At 35.3% G+C, this 23,021-nt stretch overlaps 1 protein-coding gene across 1 annotated transcript in view; it reads left to right on the top strand.

The window, feature by feature from the left end:
* Nucleotides 1-23,021, top strand: part of lilli (AF4/FMR2 family member lilliputian) — a 284,128-nt gene that overhangs the window by 223,547 nt on the left and 37,560 nt on the right. The window contains 2 exon segments of the mRNA XM_074183239.1: nt 11,533-11,628; nt 13,296-13,332. Coding sequence (XP_074039340.1) covers nt 11,533-11,628; nt 13,296-13,332 — 133 coding nt within the window.

Below are 23,021 nucleotides of genomic sequence, written 5' to 3' on the forward strand. Positions count from 1 at the left end.
ATATAAACTTGTATTTTGTTTATGCCTTTGAAGTTGTTTCTAAATCTACATATAGTAGAGGTACGCGACTATACTCTATCCGTCTAAGTAATAGAGTGCTCCAAAACATCATGCATGGTGCACGTGATATCCCAGACAAGGCTGCTTGTATAGTCGAAGTAACCGGTATTGTGTCGGTGCTCTAAAAGGCACAAAAAACCAATACAAATAAATAAAGCCGCTGCCAACTAGTCCAAGTGGACTGAAGAATTGGCGGTTCGTATTGGATGATTTTTAGTAACCGAGTTTTATGATGGTGACAAATAGAATGCGAGCCGTCGTGTTGTCAATGTTTAGTTCAGGAACTGATCGCGATTTGAGTGTTGAAATTCTATATTGGTGCAGTTATAATTACTCAAAATTTTTGTTATCTGTTTAAAATGTGGCGTCCTTGAACAAGTACTAATAATAATAACGAGTGTGATAACAACGTAGACTTTTTTCTATGTAGTGATTCCAGTAGCGATGGTGAACAATGCGAAGAAGAGGTACCAGTGAATAATAATATGGAAACACAACGAGTATGTTTCAATGTATATAAGAATCTACATCTCAAGTTTGGTTTCGAGGCAAACAAACTATTACAAGCAACATCAGATTTCACCGAAATTCCTTCCTCATTTGTACGTAAAATAGTCAAAAATTAATCTTATGAACAGATGCGATGTGATACAGGATTACCACAACCTTTAGATGTTCATCTAACAAAATCATTGGAAAAAACAATATACGACTGTTACAAAAGCAATGAGATTCCTACAACTGAAATGATAAAGAAGAAAATGAATACTTCCGGCCATAACGTGAGCTGCTGTGACAAAACTTCAGAATTGGAAGAAGAAACTAGGATTTATATTTAAAATAATAAACAAACGTCAAGCAGTTATGAAAAGCAGAAGAATAGTGGAATTGCGTAACAAATACTTAGAACAAATAACTAAATATAGACAAGAACAACGGCAAATTTTCTATTTGGACGAAATTTGGTATGACACTCACGACACAGTTACGAAAGGGTGGACTGATGGTTCGAGAATGTGTACGCCTAACATGCCTGCAAACAAAGGATCGCGACTATTCATTGTGCATTGCGGAGAAAGTAAAGAATGGGTTCCGAATTCATGGAAATTATGTGGAAAAAAACCTGAGGACTGCAATGTTGACTATCATAAGACCACGGAAGCCAATATTTTCGAGGAATGTTTTAAAAACACTTCGATCCCAAATTTGGATACGAATAGTGTAATAGTTCTTGACAATGCTTCCTATCATTCGCGACAGCTCATCAAAGTACCGAATCAAAATTCGAGGAAAGATGAAATACATAGTTTTTTAATGGATAACAATTTGTATTTTGAAGATTACTATACCAAAAACCAACTACTTGAAACTTTACAGACAAAAACATTTTGTTATATAGTTATTGTGATTTTTGTATAATGAGAAAGTATCATTGAATAACGAAATTAGTTAGCTCCCTACCTATATTATTAAAGGGGAGCTGTTGGAGGTACGTTGCACTAGATCGTTCACTTGAATTATACGGAGTCGCACTAAGGAATGACCGAAATTTTATTTTATTTTTTTTTAATGATATGCGGCTGGGTATAGGAAATTTCTTTAGGTGGAGTATAGGGACACAAATCAGCAGTTTTTTCAGCCATATCAGTACAACCATGTACACACACCACAGGCGTTAAAACGTAACTGACCACTCCGACACTATAACAATAAATTCTTTCAGCCGATTGCAGTTAAATATGATTGGCCAGCGTCATGAGGCTTGTTAATTTTACCCAATAGATGCAAATATGCTTTGATCACGCTTCTATCTTTGTTTGGGTTGCTTTGTTTGTTGGATGCATATAATTTATTGAAATATAAGGTCAAAGGACAGAAAAATCGGTTTTTTGCACATTTTCTGCAAATATCTCATTGCCTATGGGGTTTTCGCTATTTGTATTTAGTATCAATATTGTAGTGGATTGATTTCCCTACAATCATATAAGGTCAACCAGTAATCCTGGTCAAAAACGCGCCATATAAAGTTTATTATTATTGCCAACTGAACTTGAAAGGTCCGCTTGAATTTTATCTTAAAATCAAAACTAACTTCGTTTTGTCACTTTTTTGGAACTTTAAATTCGAACAAAGTGACACATTTCAACAACTCGTATATCACTTTTCACTTGCCGAGTATATTTGAGGTTTATCTGCTCAACATGGTTACAATTCTATTCCAGTCATTTTCCAAGTGTCTTGCGTGTATTTTCTTTGAAAATACTCTCAAACATTGTGGTCTTCCTTGGGGCTTCACGTTGTGGTCCGTGATAGAGTTGTATTTAGTCCGATTCAGATCAAGATTTTCAGAACTGCTATCTCTGAGACAGGCATAAATGAGTCATGGACACTCTGAAACTGTGTCCGATGTAACTGAACAAACATAGTAACAATAGAGATGTCTCATTTCTTTCTAGAGATCAGCGATAAGCAGCCGGAAATGAATACCAAAAATTCCGTATGCAATCACTTGTTGCCAGTTCATGAATAGTCTCATATTACTGTCATTCTGAATTTACGGCCGAGTTCCATTATGAACTAATTGAATGTGCACCAACAACATAGTTTATAAAATAACAACGAAACAGTATTTTGCGTTTAAAATATCTGGAAACCACAATAGTTGGGCAGTAGGCTGATATTTGCTTTACATATCCATTAAATCATAAAACTACAAACAATGACAATCCAATGAAAATTTATTCACATATAATTAACGAGGAGTTTTGCAATAAAAGTGGGTGTTGAATACTCAAAATACGGTGATGTGAAGTACAACAATCTCATCTCACTAATCAACATTACGATCTATATTCACGAAATAGGTACGTTTTTTTGATTGAAAGATCCACCTGCGAAAAAGTGTGATATCGTTTAGATATTTTTGGGAAAGAATAAAGGTTTTGGTTTTCTACTTCTCCATCTTTGTACGAATGTTTGGAATTCAAACTGAAGAAAAGTGTTTTTTGCCTAATTCAGTGTTCATGAAAAATAATTTGATTCGAAAGTTTTTTTTCATTTAGTTCAATGTTTATATTCTTACGTTTTTCCCCGTGGGCTCACCAATAATTGACTACATTTCACAATAATAAAACTCAAATGGTAATATAAACAAACACTATTACTAAAACTTTAACTATTATTAAAATATCTGTCGCCTTATTAGATCGCTCTGTACCGCACTGTCCACTAAACTTGACTTCCACAATCTTGCTATGGGTCGTGCTTATATACGGCAAACGAACTATCCTGAAACCGGTAGAGAATTCCTCAGAATTCCATCGAAGCCGGTGGAACGGTCGCGAACGTTCGTCGAGTTTGGCGCGGTCTTGGTCACGTCACAATTGATTTATGACGACCAGCGGCAGCCGGTTTTATTTAATTTTTAGGGGATGAATTACAACAATATGAAAGTACCTGTTTAAAGAGACCTTTTTTTTCCAGTTTAGTTACTTCTTTGCATGATCTACATATATAAAGTTAATTTATTTAAATTGATTGCTTTCTTTCTTTCTTTGGAAGGTTCCCACATTTTTTGTATAAAGATGGAGAAATAGAATGTCAAAACCTTCGTTTCCCAAAATTTAATCTCTCCTAAAAATATACCCCAGTCAATTAAAATGGTTAGACATATTTTTCGAGAAGGTCACACTCGAACTCCTGACAAAATCAATAATCAACTCAAAAATCCAGTTGTTTTTCAATAAAATGATGCACTACACTACCAAAATTACTACGAAGGTGGCATCCGGGTCCAGGAAATCATCCAGATGTGAAGAATGTCGAGTGTCTTGATATAAATCCATATGTGTACGATTTCCTGGATCCGTAGCTATAGCTACCTGCGTGTCATCCTGGCTTCTGCTGATGGCATTTGTACTTATTTCGGCAACCAAGTGTTGTCCATTCTTGCACTTGGCTGATCCATACTGATGATGGGCTAAAAGTCTGAAATACGTGTCTATGGTGTGTCTTTTTTTCTGAGTGCTATGTCCTATAAAATTATCTCTTGAAGATATAGGTATCAAAAGTACTAAACTCATGTTTCAACAAAAAATCATTTAAGCGAAAAATATTCTTATCTTTTGCATTTGAATCAAGGAAATTATGGATTATCAAGTCAAAATTATACAAATAACCTTTCACTTCTCTGATATATATTATCTACATGCAAATAAAAATTATCTACATCAATTAACATATGAAATTCATCAACATAATAAAAATTCAAATGAAGTGTTCAATGTTATTCAGTCGATTTCACACATCTGTCAAATTTTTTGGGTGTTTCATGATTGAATTCTGACATCGTGTTCCGTAGTACTGTTTTTGAGTTGTTTCAACTAAGTGGCACCACTGCGAATAAATTTGACCTTGACAAATTCATAAACTTGAATTTTCGCAGAACCACACAGCTGAAAGAACTTGTTTTTGTTTTACCGTTTGACTTGATTCTAATATTTTCGATAGACGTCGTATCTGGACAGTGTAATTCCCCATATAAACGAAAAAAATGACTTGATAAAAATTAATTAGGTACACAACGATTTTATCACGCATGAAGATTAGATAAATGTGTTAATTTGTAGTCGATACGTGATTGATTAGCACACGAACCAAACTTGAAATAATTTCCTCGTCTAGAATAATGTTTATACTACCCATCGCGGACGAAATAACGCAGCAGTTCATTATAATCGATAACCATTCGTTTGGATGATATTTGCATCTCGACGAACAATTGTAACCAGTGGCGTAGTTTTTCCTGGGACCCGCTAACGCAAGTATTACAAACGCGTGTCTGGATGTTGTTGATACGAACTTTTAATGATCACTGTCCGTCATGTTTATTGAATTTCGGGAAAATCACACAAATTTGGTCACCTTCTGATATTGTGACTCATTATTGATGATATCTATTAGTTAGTATTCAATTCTAGTTGGTAATTCAGTTAATTTTCGAATTGTTTGAATTTTTTGAATTTTTTATTATCCAAATATTCCTATTCAGAGCTTTAACTACCAAATATTATATATAATACCCCATAGTCTTTTGCATTCATGCCCTTCTGGCAAAAAATGGTTTTCAAATGTGGAAATTTTCTTCACATTCGTTTCTCCTATGATCTTTTATTCTTTTGGGAAAGGGTCTCCCCGTTTGCCCGATATCGATTTAGTTCAGACGAGAAAGAAAAAATCCTCGTTGAAGTGATGAAGGAGACTAAAATGAACCTATAATATTTGCAAGTCCAAAATTTCCAAAACGTGAAGGATTTCTATTTCGTTTTGCCAGCTTGACAGTAAAGCACAACCCAGTGATTTCAACAAAAAAAATGGCACATGGAATTAGGAGGAATACGAACCTAAAATTATGTCGTAGTCTGATTCAACAAAATATTGTTTCCGTGTTGGGTTCTGCTAGCTTAATCTCAAGCCTGAAAATGAGTGTAAAAATCCAAAGCGATTATTCTAGAATCCACCTACCTAGAAGAGCCTCAAAGAAATTATCTTGAATTAAAATTATCTATTGATGAGATTTTTTTAGTATCAGGGGGATATTATCAGATCTTGAAAAAAAAATCCTGATAATGATTTGTTGGGGCTAACTAATGTAAAATGAAATTTAAAATGAAAACAGCCGATTACTTACGATTATTTATATATGAATCAATCCATATAAAAAATTATATTCATTTTCAATGTTTGAGACTTATAAATCCATCACCGTAATATATATCACGTCGGTAACTAGGTAAGTTACTACCAAATCTCTGAATAATGGAAATATTCTGAATTGAAAATCTTCTCCAAACCTATACACAGATTCCTAAAGTATCGATTGATGATAAGATTTTTTAATGGATTTACGTAGTTACGTCGAATGTCCCAATCAATGTCAAATATGTCAATCGAAATGTTCGTTTTTTTTAATCGTTAATTCGCCTTGCTCCTCGTGAATTCATAAATATCATAAAATATTATTCATATGCCCATTCCATATTGCATAATTTTCCATAGTGTAAACTTCCAAACCATATGCGACCCCGCCACTGGAGGTGATCGTTTGACATTTGTATTTGTCGATTATTGAAATTTATATAGGCACCGACTCCTCTAATGCAACATTCTGGTTAGAGTCAATGTGGGATATATGATTTTTACGTTGTGATATTTGCGGCTGGTGTCGACATAAATGGGTTGTTCCGTTTGAATAAACTCTTCTATAAACGTACTGTTCACGCGCTGTTGCTAATTCTGATACTTTCATTTAACGTCATCGGTTTGATGGTGAACGAATAAGGCAATTTCGAATGGTGATATAGGTTTATCTAATATATCTGCATTCATATTGTTATTAATAGATATGATTTGTCATAGTTAGCCATAGTTTTGCAATTAATATAGGCTGCAAATTTATAGTAAACGCTAAGTTTTCAATAAACTTTAGTTTTTAAAAATATACAATGATTTTAGTTTTTTGTAATATATTTCATTAATATAAATTTCTAGGGTTGAACATTGATGATAAACTGAAATTTAAAAATCACACAATAAACTTAAGCAAGAAGCTTGCCTCAGGTTGCTATGCACTAAGAGTGATTTCTAGAGAACTAGGCTACTCCCATTCAAGAACAGCTTATTTCGCTCTGATAGATCTCCATATTAAATATGGAATTGCCTTCTGGGGAGTCTGTTCTAGAGATTTATTTCAAATGATTTTTGTGCTCCAAAAAAGGGCTGTCCGATATATGTGCAAAGCAGCTCCCTGGGATCCATGCAAGACTTCTTTCATAGCTCACGGTATTTTAACAGTAGCTGCCCTGTTTATCTTGGAATCAATTTGCTTGATAAAAAAAATTTTTCTTGTGCATCTCCCCCTTCCTCATATAATACTCGTAGCCACAATAGTAAAACATAGATCTGACTATTCCTGCGAGCTCCCTTGTTAGGGATTCAATTATATTCAACGAGATCGAACTGTTTAACCACTTACCAGCCCGAATTAAAGAAATTATAGTGCCTAACAAATTCAAAAAAGCAGTTAAAATGCTACTTGTTGATAGGGACTATTACTCAGTTCAGGAGTATCTTGACGATTCACTTGAATCTTAACTTTTATTTCTATGTCGTGTTATTTCCAGCTGAATACCTCAGTGTATTTCACATTTTCAGCTTATGTTTATTGTATTTTGTTTGAATTGTGTATGTTTTTTATGTAGATTTTTGTATCTTACATATTATTTATGACTTTGTCTACAAGATGTAGTTCTTCAGACAATAAAGTATATTTGATTGATTGATTGATGTTATTCAGAAAAAAATTCATAGCAATAATTTATTAAACTCATGAACGTCAAATTATCTTTTAATCGTGCTATTTTTTCAGACTGTCAAATAATAGAAACTTAGAAAAATTATAGAAAAACGTGCCCTCTTCAAAAAATGCTTTTACGATCATCAACAAATTTATTTTTGACACATGACTTTTCAAATCTTCAACCATGTGTCACAGATCACCTTCATTTCATACAGATTTTATGTAAATCATCGCTATTCTCAAGTTTTTCAACACAATAAACAGCTGATTTTCTATTGACAGAAATAAAGTACTAGTTATTTTATTGGTGGCTAGACATATTTTGGTCTCAAATTGTAAGAATGAGATTATCCTTCAACCTCTATAATCAATATTTATGGTAGAAAAAAACTTTTGCAGACACTGAAATCCCGAAGAACTATTTCAGTACATGCCATAAATTTATCCGGCTTATAAAACATCAAAGAGGCAATAAATGAAAGCTCGACTCATGAACACCTCTCACCCTTACCGTTTTAATATATCGTTGTAAAAAAAAGGCTGAACAAATTTCACGCTACAGGTAAAACACGTCGGTGATTTCAAGTTGAAAACAAACTGCCGATTTCTGTCTCTACCGATAGCTGTCGCTACCTGTATACGATACACACCCGAATGTTAACTCCACATTTCACAGCTCGAGCCATGCTTATAAAATCACTCGATAGTAACCATAAAGTGGAAAATGGCTTTGTAAAAATAACCGACCATAAAACGGGTTAATAATAAAAATACAAAATGTTGATTGGTATTTTGTTATCGTTTTCGTTTGAGTGGAAAGTTTGCTTGTCAAAATCATTATACCACATGAAACGTCTCTATATCGTGAATCTTTTATGAAATCGAGGAGTGATTTGAATGCTTATGAGTTAATGTTGCCTAATTTGTTTATACAATGGCTGTATTATTAGGTAATTGGCGTTGTCACTTTCTCAAAGGCGTCTCCATTTTTTTTTCTCTAGGGGTTTATGGCACCAGTAGCATATTCATTCAGAAATATAATGGAAGCAAACAATTTCGAAATAAGGTGTAGATAATGCAACGAAGTTACTTTCAGACACAAACTGGAAGAAAAGGTCCCCTTGAAACTACTATTTTCATATAAATATTGAATTACACAAAAGAAACAGTACTTTCGAAAATGTCATTCAACGTTTATATGTAAGTAGCTGTTTCGAGAAGGTTTTTTCTTCCAGTTTGTCTCTGAAACTTCTTTGCATGATCTACCCATCTTTGTATAGAGTTGATTTTTTTCAATTGATATCTTTCTTCATTTTTTCAGAAAATTTTCACATTGATTTTGTATACAGATAGAGAGTAGAGAGCCAAAACCTTTCTTTTCCATTATTGGAACTGTTATATCATTATTTTCATCCTTTTGTACTCTAAAACTTTATGTTTATAATGTTACATCAATGGACAGTTATTGAGCAAAACATAATTTCATTGAAAATGGTTCTAGTATAATCTTCTACTCTATAAGACTGTTTCTTCCGCTGTTCATAAACTCGGTCGGTCAAATTCGTACCGTTTTCTTTCAGAAGGTTTTTTTCATTCCGTACTGCTTTATTTATGATCGTGTTCATGTGCATTCATGTCATTCACGTTTGTTTTGTTGATAAATAAATTTGGAAATGAATTTGCGTTGTCTTCTTGGGTCATTTTTCAATTAATTCCCCCTTCTGTGGTCACTGGCGGTGAGGATCATGGTTTTTCAACTCATCCAATATTTTTACGCCAGTCTCTTTTGATATCGTTAATTATGATCAATTCAATAGAAATAGATTTATTTGAAATAGATATCCCAATATACATAAATATTATACAAATATCAGTCATCACCCGAAGACGATTGTAGATACCAACAATCGAAACGTCGTGAACTAACGTGACTTGGAATCTCTACACTTTTTTATTTTTATTATTTTCTTTTTGCATTCCTTTAATTTTTATTTATTCAATTATTATATTTTTACTTGTAGGTTATTGTACTATCATTTCATTTCAGGTTTATTGTTGCTTAATATAATTGTTATTTTCAACTATTCTTTTTTAATTATTCTTTTTTACTTGTTTCAGGGATTTCAAATCATTTTATATAATAGACAATGGAAGTCCGAACTAGTGAAATTCATCACGAAACATTGTCAATCACCTTCAAACAAATATATCAGTTACTATTAAACAAAATACAAAAAAACTGAAATATATAAGACTTATATAATAGAATATAGTGTGTGAAACAAATCAGTAGTAAATGATGAAGAGATTAATAGAGAGAAGAATGATGAACAACTCAATTTGAATAATATCGTGCAAACATCTATGCCAGAAACTGATAATAAAATAATCTAGTTTTCGATCTTTGTTTTTTTTTATGTGGTTTGACAAATCTTCAAAACCAATAACTGCGTTAGCTGGAATTGAGAAGCTATTCTAAACACAGTGGGTTCTGATTAACTACTCGTCTTGGTTTTCCACAATTCATTTTCAATCGAGGACCGTTAGCCCGGTACTGACGAAGCCCAACAAACTGTGATAGCTGTCTACTGGTGGCGTTCAAATTGATATCGAATTGTGGATTATCGGAATATCTAAACAGTCCTTTACGCTATTATCCCGGAAGAATTACAAACCATTCATGAGCTTGTTAAAAACAATGAAATGGTTGCTTGCTACATCCAGAAAAAAAAGTTTTAACAACTTATTGACAGAAAATAATCAACCTTACAAAATTAATAACAAACTACCCATTGAGCATATTATATAGACTGTACCTTGTCTATTGACCCGGCGGTGTGATAGCTTTGTAATCTATAAATCCTAGTAAAAACTTTATTCCATGTTTTTTTTCATGTATCTTTCGTTGCATTATCGCACAGCTTACGGACTATTAGTTTGTGGGATAGAACATTTTGAGTGAAGCAACTTTTATTAGTTTCAAGAAAATGGATAAACAGGAGTTTCGTGTGTTGATAAAGCATTGTTTTTTGTGGAAAAAAAATACTGTTGAATCCAGAGCTTGGCTTGATGAACATTATTCGGACTATGCACCAGGAAAATCAACTGTTGATAAGACGTTTGCTGAGTTTAAACGAGGTAAAAAATGAGCACCGAATACGAGGCACGCAGTGGACGCTGTTATCGGCGGAAACATAAAAAAAACTCCACCAAATAATTTTGGATGACCGCAAAATGAAGCTGATCGAGAAAGCTGACGCTCTAAATACCGTATGCTTAAGGGTAACTTTTTTTGGGTGTTCTGTTTTATGTACGCCTGCCGAATCATGTAACAACAAACACATGACATCACCGCGAAAGAATGTAGTTGGCAACCGCCGGTAAAACTCTAGTCGAGTACCGAACCGACTACAGATTTCTAGAAAGGACCGTTACACTATATAAGCACGCCTTCCCGACCCAAGAGGGCAGTTCAGAAACTGAATAGAGCAGCTAAACAAGAAATTCAAATAGTGGAAATACATTAAGCGTTAGTTGCTAAATGTTGTAATAAATAAATTAGTTTGTGATTATTGAAATATTGTTGGAAATGAATTTGTTTAACACAGTTAATTCTTTAATTTGTTTTAGTATGTACGAGTATGGTGAATTAATTGACTGATTGATTGATTGATCTTTCGTAACCAGATAAATATAAAATAATAACTCGGGCTTGAATATTTCATTTAGTTATCACAATACACAAATTTGTTTCATTCAATAACAGGAATGGTTAAGCTGAGTGATGTTTGATACTCCCTAGTTACTTTCATTAATTCAAAATAATCAATTCATATTTTTTTTTTGTTGAAGAAAATGATGATACTTTTGTGAAGATATCTTATTATAAATTCCACATTCGAGAATATTAAAATCCGATGTGGGCATCATAAAATCGCAGCCGATTGGAATTATGGATTAATTAATTATCATCGACCTTGATTGTCCTTTCAGTACAAAAGTTGTTTGCAAACAATGTTGTTACTTTTAGTTTTAACAGAAAACATATGCCGACGTTTATTATATCTAGATGATTTCTCGGGATTACAAATTGTTCAGTGTGTTTTTAATTTCAGGAAATGATTTTTCCAACAACACCTCTGACGGCGATGGCCGCTACCCCACGGATAGATTTGGATAACAAATACACGTCCAATCCATGTCTTGCCAAGGTAAATATAACGTAGTTATACCGTTTTAGTCGACGTTCGAAATAAATCTTTTACATATGTAAACCTCAACGTAATATTGTTTTGCTGTTGGGTGATAATATGACCTTCAGGAAAATGACCCGCGCAGTATTCCACAAATCAACATTCTACTTGCGATAATACACTACTCGATACGGCAACCATTACTTCACACGATTTGTCGTACTGTATTGAATTCTGCCAGGCTTTGAGGTGGGTCAACATTTTGAAAGTTTCATCTTTTTATTCAAATCGGAGATATGGTTAACCTTGAACTTGTTTTCCCACATTTGTTGTGCTCATTTTGAACTTGATGAAACGATCAAGAGATCTGATGATATTATTATTGACAGCACAATTCAGTTTTTCCGTAGTTGAATCTGTTAAGACGGATTTACACCAAACGGAGTCGCTTGCGACTAGTTTAGATTTCAGAAACAAAAACGAACTCGAATTCCACCAAACAGAGAAAATTAGTCTATCGTTTCCATGAACAGCTTTCAGCGAAAAAAAAACTGAGAGTTAGAGTCATGCTTTCTTGTCATGAAAGTTTTGGTTTTGTTGACAAAGCAGACTCGAGAACTAGAACAATCTGAAATTTGACAGTCGTCAGAAAGAAATTCCTCAGTATTATAGTAAGATTTATCTATCTAGCAGAAGTTTCTAACTCCTTTTCAAAACTGTGTATAGCAGGTCAACTTTCTGATTGAAAGGGAGAGGTGATTGAAATATTTTTTGCTGTTACAAAGCATCAAGTCTTTAATTTGTGCTATTGATAGTAATACTGAATGTGAGACGGGATAAGATCATTATTGAGAGGATGAATAGAATATGAAACGGACAAAATTGTGTCAGATTTGATAAAATTGTGAATTGGGGATGAATGAAACTGAGATCATCATTTCGTAATTTTCTAAAAATGTTCAATCATAAATTTGAAAACTCGTTGAATGTTCTGGGACCAAAAACACGATTAACGTGAAGGAGAAGTGAGAAAAAATACATATTAGAGTTTTTTTTTATCTTTGGATGGGGGTCTATAATGAAAATATCAGTAAGTTGAACTCGAGAGAAATTTAGCATTGAATCTCTGAAAATATTTCCAGCAAATTGTACTCAATCATAATAATTTTTTCGAATCAACACAATATATAAAATATCAGAAATAAAATGTTTTTTCTGTTTTTCATAAGTAAAAAAATACATTTCAATGAAATTGAAAAACTGTCTCTTGTTACAAAAAATCTAATCCAAGGCAAAAAAAGCTTCTCCATGTACGAACTTGTTGGTTCGGGTTTCTTTTAAATATCCGTCAAAGTTTCACAAGTTCCAATTATGATGTGGATATTCTCATTCTCTCGTTCATTCTAAATAATTTTAATGAGTTTTTGACTGTTTTATGGTGACATAACCTTACACAATCCACATTATTTCAAAGGTAGTTTTGTTGAATATTTCAAATTTTTTATAATTTCCTATTTTCAAAGCTGCAGCTGCGCCCAAATTTTCCACGCTTTCACAAGACTCATGTCATCAATCTATCGTAATCAATTCAACATTTATTATTTAATCACTCTAATTTTCAATAATTATCGCAAATAGATTGGAATGTTAATATGGAAACTCAAAAATTTATGTTTTTTTTACAGTTAAACGAAACGCCTACAGAATCATCTGCAATAAAAAGTAAGTATACCGTATTATATTATTTTCCATTTTTTGTTCAGTCAGATGATTTGATTTATACTGCTACCAAGCGGTTCGGCATGGGTGCTTTGTTCACTCACTCGAATTGACTGCCGTGTTGGTCGGTGGTTCAAGCCCTAGTCTGAACGGTCGATCTTCACTTGCTATCGTCTAACCCGTGTTAGGAATCACACGTTAAAAGATAAGACCTCGTTAATCCTTAGCTCGCACAAGTTTCGACTTCTGAGAGTTGTCGTTCGTAGGGGTGCGACAGCTGGTTAACGGAAAAACAGATTTTAAACAGATTTTTAAATAATGAGCATGACGTTTCTCCTGCATAACCATTCCACAACGGTATAATATTAAAATGCTAGTACAAATTTAACGAAAATACCATTAGAAACTACGACCATTTGATCGTATATTTTGTTCATGTGGCAAATGCAAACCTGCTGTTACTTCTACCACGAGTATGCAATTCTAGAATGACAATAAAAAAACAGTATAAACTATGCAACGACCTCAACGAAATGAACGGATCAATATTCTTATAAAGGTTGCAATCGGCCTGGGATATGCCGTGAAGAACGGAATAAATTGTCTCTATACAGGACATTGTCCAGAGAGAAATCTCATTATGTTTTATGCGTTTTGGATCACTGGAGGACAGTTATTTATGGGCAATTCAAATTATGTCTGAAAAAATATGCTAAACAGCCAGCTAAGGACCTGTACAGACTAGTACAGGAAACAAAACTGTTAGTAGTATCACTTAGAAAAGATGGAAGTGAAACATTATGAACCCATGAGGCTCAATGTTTTCTGAATTTTGGGAAGTACTGAATAATAGTTGATGTACTCATGATGCACTGTTTGGAACCCTTGGTGCAATAATGAATAATACTGGAGTTTTTTCCCAACACCAAACCATTATTTTAACATCTCGACACGTGTTTCGATAATCAAGTGATCCTCTTCAAAAGGAAGATGATCACTTGGTGATCGAAACACGTGTCGAGGTGCTGAAATAACGGTTTGGTGTTGGGAAAAAACTACAGTAATATTGAATAGTTGATGTGTAGAGTACGAATCCGGAAAAAGGGTGTTTTTCATTATTTTCAGGATTATAGCCATCCAAAGTTCCGAAAATTTCAACCTTCTTTGTTCATAATACAAACTTATAGAATTCCACTTATTCATTTACCTTCACATCTCATTTCACCTTTTCTGATACTTTTCAGTTCATTAATCAACATTTTTCCAGTACAGATTTTATTGAGACACGGAGCTGCTTCTCTGCAGTATTTGCTGCAATCAATTACAGCTTCTGAGCTCATGAATTCATTCATTATGAACTTTATTCTGGAAGTGCAATGAAAATTATTATTATCCCCTTATCGATGTTAGACGGCATCTGAAAAAGGTTTTGACTTTCTACTTTTCTACTTGGCGATACAACTGCCGCTATAGATTTTCAATTATTGGAACACACATGCAGACCGGTTTCGGGCTGTTTGGTCACTCGTCAGTGCAAGGTAGTGTCTATCATCAAAATGCAGGAATAACTTCAGTGAAGAATCCTGCACTGACACCGGTCGGATGTAATCCAACGCCTTTTGTGGTATTAGCCAGGGTAGCAGTTGTTTTCTGATAGGTGTCAGTCCATTAAGCTACAGTGTAGGGAGTTAACAAATTGTTCTTATAGATGATTTGATTTGTAGCCAGTCTTCAAGTATGCCTACTGATTGTATATATGAGAAGTTCTACTTTTCCATCTTCATACAAGAAGTATTCATTATTCTTCAAGTAGCGATACTTTTGAAAACCTCATTTTGTGGGTGTGTTGAGACTTCATCCAGGTAGAACAAGTAATCACTGATCATTTTGTAACGACATTTATCGATAATAATGATTTGTTTATAAAGTGATAAGCGATCAGTCAATCTGTGAGTCATTGAGGAAATATTCATGAACAGTTCAAACAGAATCATCTCATCGCAGCCCGGATCCCGAGCGCTTGCCGCATCGTAAAATATTCAAAATCGATTATACCTACGAGAATGTATGAGAAAGTATATATTATGAGGTGGCGAGAAACCTTTTTCTCCCAAGGTCGATGGCTGTCTTTTGTCTAGGGTCTTTGATCTGCTAAATAGACGTTTCATTCAGTGAATAAAAGGACCACAGAATCTTATTCCAATACAAACAGAAAATCTAATCGTATTATTGTTTATAATATTAATTTAGTGTGTTTGTTGTTTGAAGTTACTGGAAACTTTGAATCCATTGTCACATAACTTCGGATTCTTTTTGGTGGAACAGCTACAAACACTGTTTCATAAGTGAATTGTGAAATAGATAACAATACCATAAGTCGAATAACGATGAAATTGGAACCTTTGGTTGGTTTGGTTGGTAATTAGAAAATGCAAGTTTAGGGAAGCACTTCGTCAATCTTCGACCTTTCAAAAAGAGGAGAGTAATAACAAGTTTATAGTAATCCCATATGAACCCCAATACACGAGAGGGCTTCAACAAATATTCGATAAAGTAAATATGAAAGTTGCATATAAAACTTCTTATAAATTGCAACAGCTTCTTGGTAATCCAAAAGATAGACTAGAAAACACAGAAAGTTCGGGGATTTACGAAATCAGTTGTCAAGATTGCAACAGCAAATACATCGCCAGAGCCGACGAACGATTAAAACCCGCTTCAAAGAGCATTGTGCAAACATGAAATACGGAAGGATAGAAAAATCCAGTGTCGCCACAGAATTGGTGAAAACAATCTGAAACTGATTAAGCATGTGCATGACACCAGGCTACTCGATGCATGTGAGAGTCTAGAAATAGCAAAATGTTAGAACAGCATGAATGGCGATGAGGGACCCATCCCGTTTAGCCCGCTTTTTATTCTTCTGGTAGGAAGAGAATAATTACTAAGAACTTGCAGGTAGTTAATTACCGAGAAATTCCATATTGGACTTCAGGTATACAACCTCAGGTAACAAATTTTAGTATATAAGGATTAACCAGACTAGACTAGGTATCAATTTTCTTCGCCAACTTTGTTGGCGAAACGCGCGTCGAGTGCAAACATATCAGTTTGGTTTTAGGGCAATTGATCTTGAAAAAAGTTATTCAACCATAAGTCGAGTTGATGAAATGAAAGATCTTGGCATAGTTTTGATCAAAAATTCACTTTTGTTTCACATATTGGCCAAACTCTTTCATCCGGTAGTCGAATGTTGGGCTTCATAATGAGGAACCCTAGAGAATTTCAAAAATGAAAGCAATTCTTTAATAAAAGGTTGACTTTTTTGGAGCAACATATTTCATTTTCATTACTGTGTCGACTTGATTATATCGGATGCGCAAATCGATGACGCACGTGTATTCTTTCATTGCCCCAACTATATTGAAATTAATCGCCTTCAATCTTGTTCCTACCTCACGCGAAACGTTTATATGCGTAATTATTCTTAAATATTTGCTAGCGAGTAACCGTGTGAAATCCGATGCTAAATCGTCTCATCCATTCATAAATAATAAAGCTAAAACATATCGCATATCAAGTGGTCGCGCAACACGCAGCGCAGCGTTTTACCGGATAACCGTATAATATTTTTTAATTACCCGACATGTACGGTCGTAATTAACTGAAGTATTAAATTACCGAAAAGCTCCGCGCTCCATCTCGATCCCTCCCCCTCCCCTCCCTCACCGCCGAAAGGCGCGTGCCGATTTATTTCATCGGGACGACGATTCTAGTCCAGTCAAAATAAACGAAAGATGATATTTCGATAATTCCCATAGACAAATACATCCAGGTCTCAAATACAGTGATAAGTTGAAAGGTCAAAAATGTCTCTTTTAAATTTAAAAGGAGATATTTTTAGGGCGGATGAATGTCGGGTGTTTTTGTAGCTCCATATCTCAACAAACATTTATTCTACTGTGTCGTGGTTTATAGTGATCTATAAAGAATATTGTATTTCACATATTGATGCTGTACGAGTACATTGCGCTGCCGAAACAGCCCGAAAAATTACCCAATCATTTGTCAATGACTGTATTGATGAAGTGGTCGACCTACAGTAATCCAGGACGAGGATTAGAGGACCTTGGTGGAGACTGCTCTTTAACAAACGGTGCGTGGGATGGCGGAAAAACTGGGCGAGACACTATTGAATCTTTTCAAATTATAGTACGGGCTAATTCAGACATCACATTCTTTGCCTCTGTCGTAATTTTAGTCTCAAGAAAAAGGTCAATAATTTATGTTTTCTTGAAAGCATTATCGATTTACTTCTTTTTCTCACATTTTATATTGATATTATGATTGTCAAAATTCCCCAATGTCATCTTAGCATTTTGATTAGAACTAAAATCGAAAACGCGCATGTCCACTGTCCATAAATACAGGTTGGCAACTGATGGTGAGAAAAGAAAAAAAATTATTTTTGTAACGGCAGAGTTTTTCTACAAAAAAAGAATCTAGGAGGCACATTTGTTGAATGACTTGAAAAAAAAGTCTCCATTTATATAAGGACCCCTTTCCATAGATATTAATCCATCAGTATTGCCTTGCCATCATTAATAATAATGCCATAATAATAATAATCAAAGCGCCTGACTTTTGCTTTCCTCAGGTCGAGTGGGCTGAAGTCGGAAACTGAGGGGTTCATCATGGCTTGCCAGGATGGTGTCTTCAACACCTTAGTCTACCGAAGTCGCGTGATGGATATAGAGGTTCCTGACACAAGGTGCAGGGCCTGCCGCGAGGCGCCCGAGACCCTAATGCACTTGCTATCAGCATGTCCAGCATATGCGATCTCGGCCTATCGGTAGAATCGGTTATAAGATACTGCATTCTCTCTTGGGGAGGCATTTTCAATTCAACAATAAAAACTTCACATTGCACAACAGATAATTTTAAAAATAGTTCTGAAGAAAAACAGAAACTACTCTACCAATCTTTTGTATAAGGAAACAAAAATAGTCAATGTAAGATCTCTTTAAATTTATCGTTGCTTAATGTGGTCCCAAACAAATTGTCAAAAATATGTACTACAAAATTCCCGAACAACAAGAGGTGTTACAAATACACAATTTACAGTTCCCTTAATGCATAAACTTTGACTCAAAAATCAGTTTACTTTTATGCACCCAAATTATATAACCTTCTCCCAAATGAAATAAAAGAACTAAAAAGTGCCATGAGATTAAAAAAAAAAGGAAAAACTTTTTCAATGGAAAATTACAATATTTTCAATATATTCTGAGTAAACTGTAATATCCCATTTGATAACCCTCACAAAAACACCTATAGGTTATAAACTATACGCCTGTTTTAAACAGGAACATTACTCTATCAATTGTTCCACTTCTCTCATACCCAAACATTATGAAAGCCTAAGATGTGTATAAAACAAGTAAATCGGACACATTTTATGTATAACTAATCTCTGCTCCACGATATATTGTTAAAATAGGAATATGATCCTTCAAAGACAACTTTCAGATGACAGGCATTAAGTTGCCTAACTGAAACTATCACTGGAGGAATCATATTTAACAAAATGTAAAAATGTATTTCCAATTATCTGAATTGAATTGAAAAAAAATCCATCAACATAACGCGGCCCTTAAGAGTGCTATAGTACCATCTACGGCAATCTTACGGTATTGTCGAGACACCGGTGTTGCCCTACGCCCCGGGGATATTAAAATATAGTTGTGATGAACGATTCATTGTAGAAATATTATCTAACTTCACGAAAAATTCTAGTTTTTTTGGTTGATATGAAGCATTTATTTTATTCTATTCGAATTATGTCAGTCGTCAACTAAATGAAATCCATCAGCCAACTATAAACCTCGATTGATTCGCATCGATGGAACTAGTCACAGATTCAAGAACGTGATGCCACAACAATAATTCATCAACAAAACAAAAACAATTTTGGTTGATTGATAGATGTAGCTGTTATTACATGGTAGGACATCATCATAAAAATTGAGAAATAAAACCGCTCACTTCTCAATGTTCATGCTTTCGCTACCATTTGTCAACATGTCACTATCCTTAATTTTTACGATTGAGACAAAGACTATGATGCTTGAATTGCAATGTCTACTTTGACTGGACTATTACCGCTCTTCAAGTCTCGTCCATCCCCCGATACGGGGGTAGGAGCGCCGTGAGGCGATTCTAAGAGGGGAGAAAGGGCGAAGGAGCGGTACTATGCAACCGAATGCACAGCTTACACTGCGACCGAATGCAGTTCAGCAGTTCGCACGGCGGCTTCAAATTAGACGTGTCTCGAACGGCCGGCTTATGCAACGTAATCGTCGATGTAAACAGTGAAGTTCGTAACACGGAGAAACGATCTGCGGTGACGTTACGACCGATAACAAGCCTTCGGGTTATCTCTCGACCGTTTGTGCGTGCCGAAATTAACGCCGATTTCGTTAATTTGTTTATGTTTACGTGCAGTCCTTTGTTGTGTGTGATGGTTCTCGAACACATGTCGGCGCAGTGAAGTGCCGCGCAGGCCGACCAGCGAACCGACCATTAAGCGCGGTAAGCAGGGCCGGTTCGAGGAACGGTTTCGTGGTTTTAGCGACGAGCGGGAGTTATATTGGCGCCAAGAGCGCGTCATGGATAACATGCGACTTTGCTTCATTGTTTGGACGAACTAACTCAAATTGGATCAATTGAGTGCTTCAATATATGTTTGTTTGTTAGTTCAGACAGTTTAGTCAGAGCGTCGGATAAAATTAAAAAGTGGTGAGAACCTTCTAGAGTATTTTAGAAAAGTGATACTGAACTGTTCCTGTTTTCTGTTTTATATATATTTTTCAAATTCCCTATTGAATTTCAAGTAGAAACATTTACAACCTTCCCTGTAATCGATTTTATAACTGTGTTGACGTGTTCAACTCATAAAATCATTGATATGCTAGACTTGGGTTAGATCCTCGTTCAGTCATACATTTTCAATATTTATCTTGTTCTGATTTGTCGAGTATTCGTGGAATAAACTATTTTCAACACTTGTTCTTGATACTCTTTCAAGACGACGGTTTTGTACTTGTAATTGAACAACTGTTTTAGTCTCAAGTACTTTCTCAAATACAAATACCATTCCAACGTACAAATATTCACTTCAAATGAAATTTGTTTACAGACCAAATCGGCGTTGAGCTTGAAGCTCAATGAATAGAATAGAGGACTTTATATCTTATTAAAGATTTGGGCAGAGCAGAGCAGGCAGAGCAGATGCAATTTTCAAAATATTCGTAGCAATCGTTCCAATTTCCTCACATCTTTTACAGGTTTGAAGGGGAATGAATTCCACTTATTGAACATGTCTAACCGAACATGAACGTTGTGCCAGTCATAGTCACTACTTCAGAATATCAGGATATAAGTCGTAATTGGAATTTGAATAAAGACAGACTGCTAACATAATCAGTAAATTTCTTAGACACGTCCAGGCACATAAAGTTATGTTACGAATGTAAAACCGCCTTTTTTCCCTATTGTACATTCCTGTACTGCCTTTTACTCATTCGTTGAGTAAATTTTCTTTCGATTGATAGTACACACAGTATTGTTTGGTCGAATACAACACTTAGTATCTTCTGTATGTCTGCTAATTACCGCAAAGGAAATTTTTTGACGTTTTTCGTGATAGGCTACTTTCAAATCATGCTGTTTTTGCTCAAATTCTCACTTGTTTCTTACATCCAAAGATTAAAATACTGTATTCACTGTGTTATACCGCGAACTTCTCAATTATAATCCTTTCAAATTTTAGATCACATCAAAACGCTGTCTGATTGATGACTTCACTTATTGAGCGCACCTTCAAGAGGATAATATAGGTATTGTTGTACAGAACAGCAACATTACACAACTTCAATTTTATCCAATAACTCCACATTGAAAGACACTCAACAACATATGATACTACGAAATGGGAAGAATTTAGCCCAGCGTTGACAGCCTGATGGAGAATTAAACTTACAGAAATTTTGGCCCTGTCTAGCCACTTCAGGTTTTGACGGCCCTCAAAGTTTGAATGTGCTCAAAAGCACGATTTGGCAACACCGCCTCGTATACACCCTTTCTGACGTCATACATGTTTCTGGCGCGTGCGGTTTTTTAATTTCAATCACTTTCTGAAACTGCCGTATTCGTATTTTTTATATGCGGGTCATTTTGTAGCTTCTTTGTTCAACACTCCAAGTTTGTGTGGGCTGCTTTTGTCTCGGACCGCTCCTGGTCGACCGTATTCTACGGTACCGTCCACTTTTCTTTGTTTCCAATTAGTTACCTTGCCTTCCGCTCCGTTCGCGGCTCCGCAGGTTGTTGACATAGACAAACGCATTGATATTCACCGCGGCCGACTAGAACTATATAGATAGAAGGTGGCGGTTTTTCTCTCTCCTGGGCAATAATGGCTGTACGAGAGCGACATGTGTTTTTATTTTGATAATTCCCGCGATATCTGTGACCTATTGCGTTCCTAGCTTGTTTATTCAAGGTGTACGGTGTCACAGTAATTGTCACGTAACGCTGTAATGGGTGATATAGTTGTTTTTTAGGTGGATGTAAATCATGCAGTAAATTGCGTTCGTAGAGATTTAATTTTCTACAAATGTTTTGGGCTTTATATCTATACTTTCGCGTCGCTCACAATAACTCGGCCTTTTGTAGACCACAACTTGGGGAATTTTTATTGTGACTTGGGCCTGCACCCGTACAAAATTCAACTGACCCAACAACTGAAGGAAAACGACCATAGGCAACGATTTGTGTTCGCTAAATGGGATCTGGAGCAGTTGGTAGCTGACCCTAATTTCCAAGGAAAATCATCTTCAGCGATGAGGCTCACTTCCGGATGAATACGGGAAGGTGAAAAAACTGTCAAATTTGAGAAGACACCAATACATATGAGATCCACAAGCGTCCATGCATCCCGAAAAAGTCACTGTTTATTGTAGATTTTGGGCTAGCGACGTTATCGGTCCATATTTCTTCGAGAACGACGTTGGCCAGGACATCACTGACGGCGAGCACTATAGGTCAATGATTACCAACTTCTTTTGGGCTGAATTGGATGATCCGGACACCAACGACATGTGGTTTCAACAGGACGATGCTACGTGCCACACAACTCGTGCTAGATTGGATGTTCTGCACGAGCGATTTCAGAGCATGGTCATCTCACGTGAGAAGATGTGAACTGGCCACCGAGATCGTGCGATTTGACTCCATTAGACTTTTTTTTTGTGAAATTTTCTTAGCACATAGCAGTCCTTCCGCAGAGGAGCCGTGGTGTATATTTCAACCATATTATATTCCACACATAATATCATCAATAGGTCTTTCAAACGAATGAAAAATACTTAATTTGAAGCTAGAAAGCGCTTAATGAAAGCTCCCAAACTATTTCGTTTTCACTTCACTTCAATTTATTTTTTATGGACATGTGGAAAGATGTCTGTGAAACCTGATCGAGGTCGAGTCAAATCTACTTTAGCTATTTAAGTCATTGTCAACCATTGAATAAGAAACATCCCGCTACGTCAAATTCTCCCTATGCCGAATTGCCGTTACGTCGCATCCTTACACGTTATCAATAAGTTAATAAATACAGGGTGTAACACTTATTC

The sequence above is a fragment of the Leptinotarsa decemlineata genome, unplaced genomic scaffold (genome assembly GCF_025532065.1).
Source record: "Leptinotarsa decemlineata unplaced genomic scaffold, Ldec_3_MD MMD2_tig00026336_RagTag_RagTag, whole genome shotgun sequence".
Lineage (NCBI taxonomy): Eukaryota > Metazoa > Arthropoda > Insecta > Coleoptera > Chrysomelidae > Leptinotarsa > Leptinotarsa decemlineata.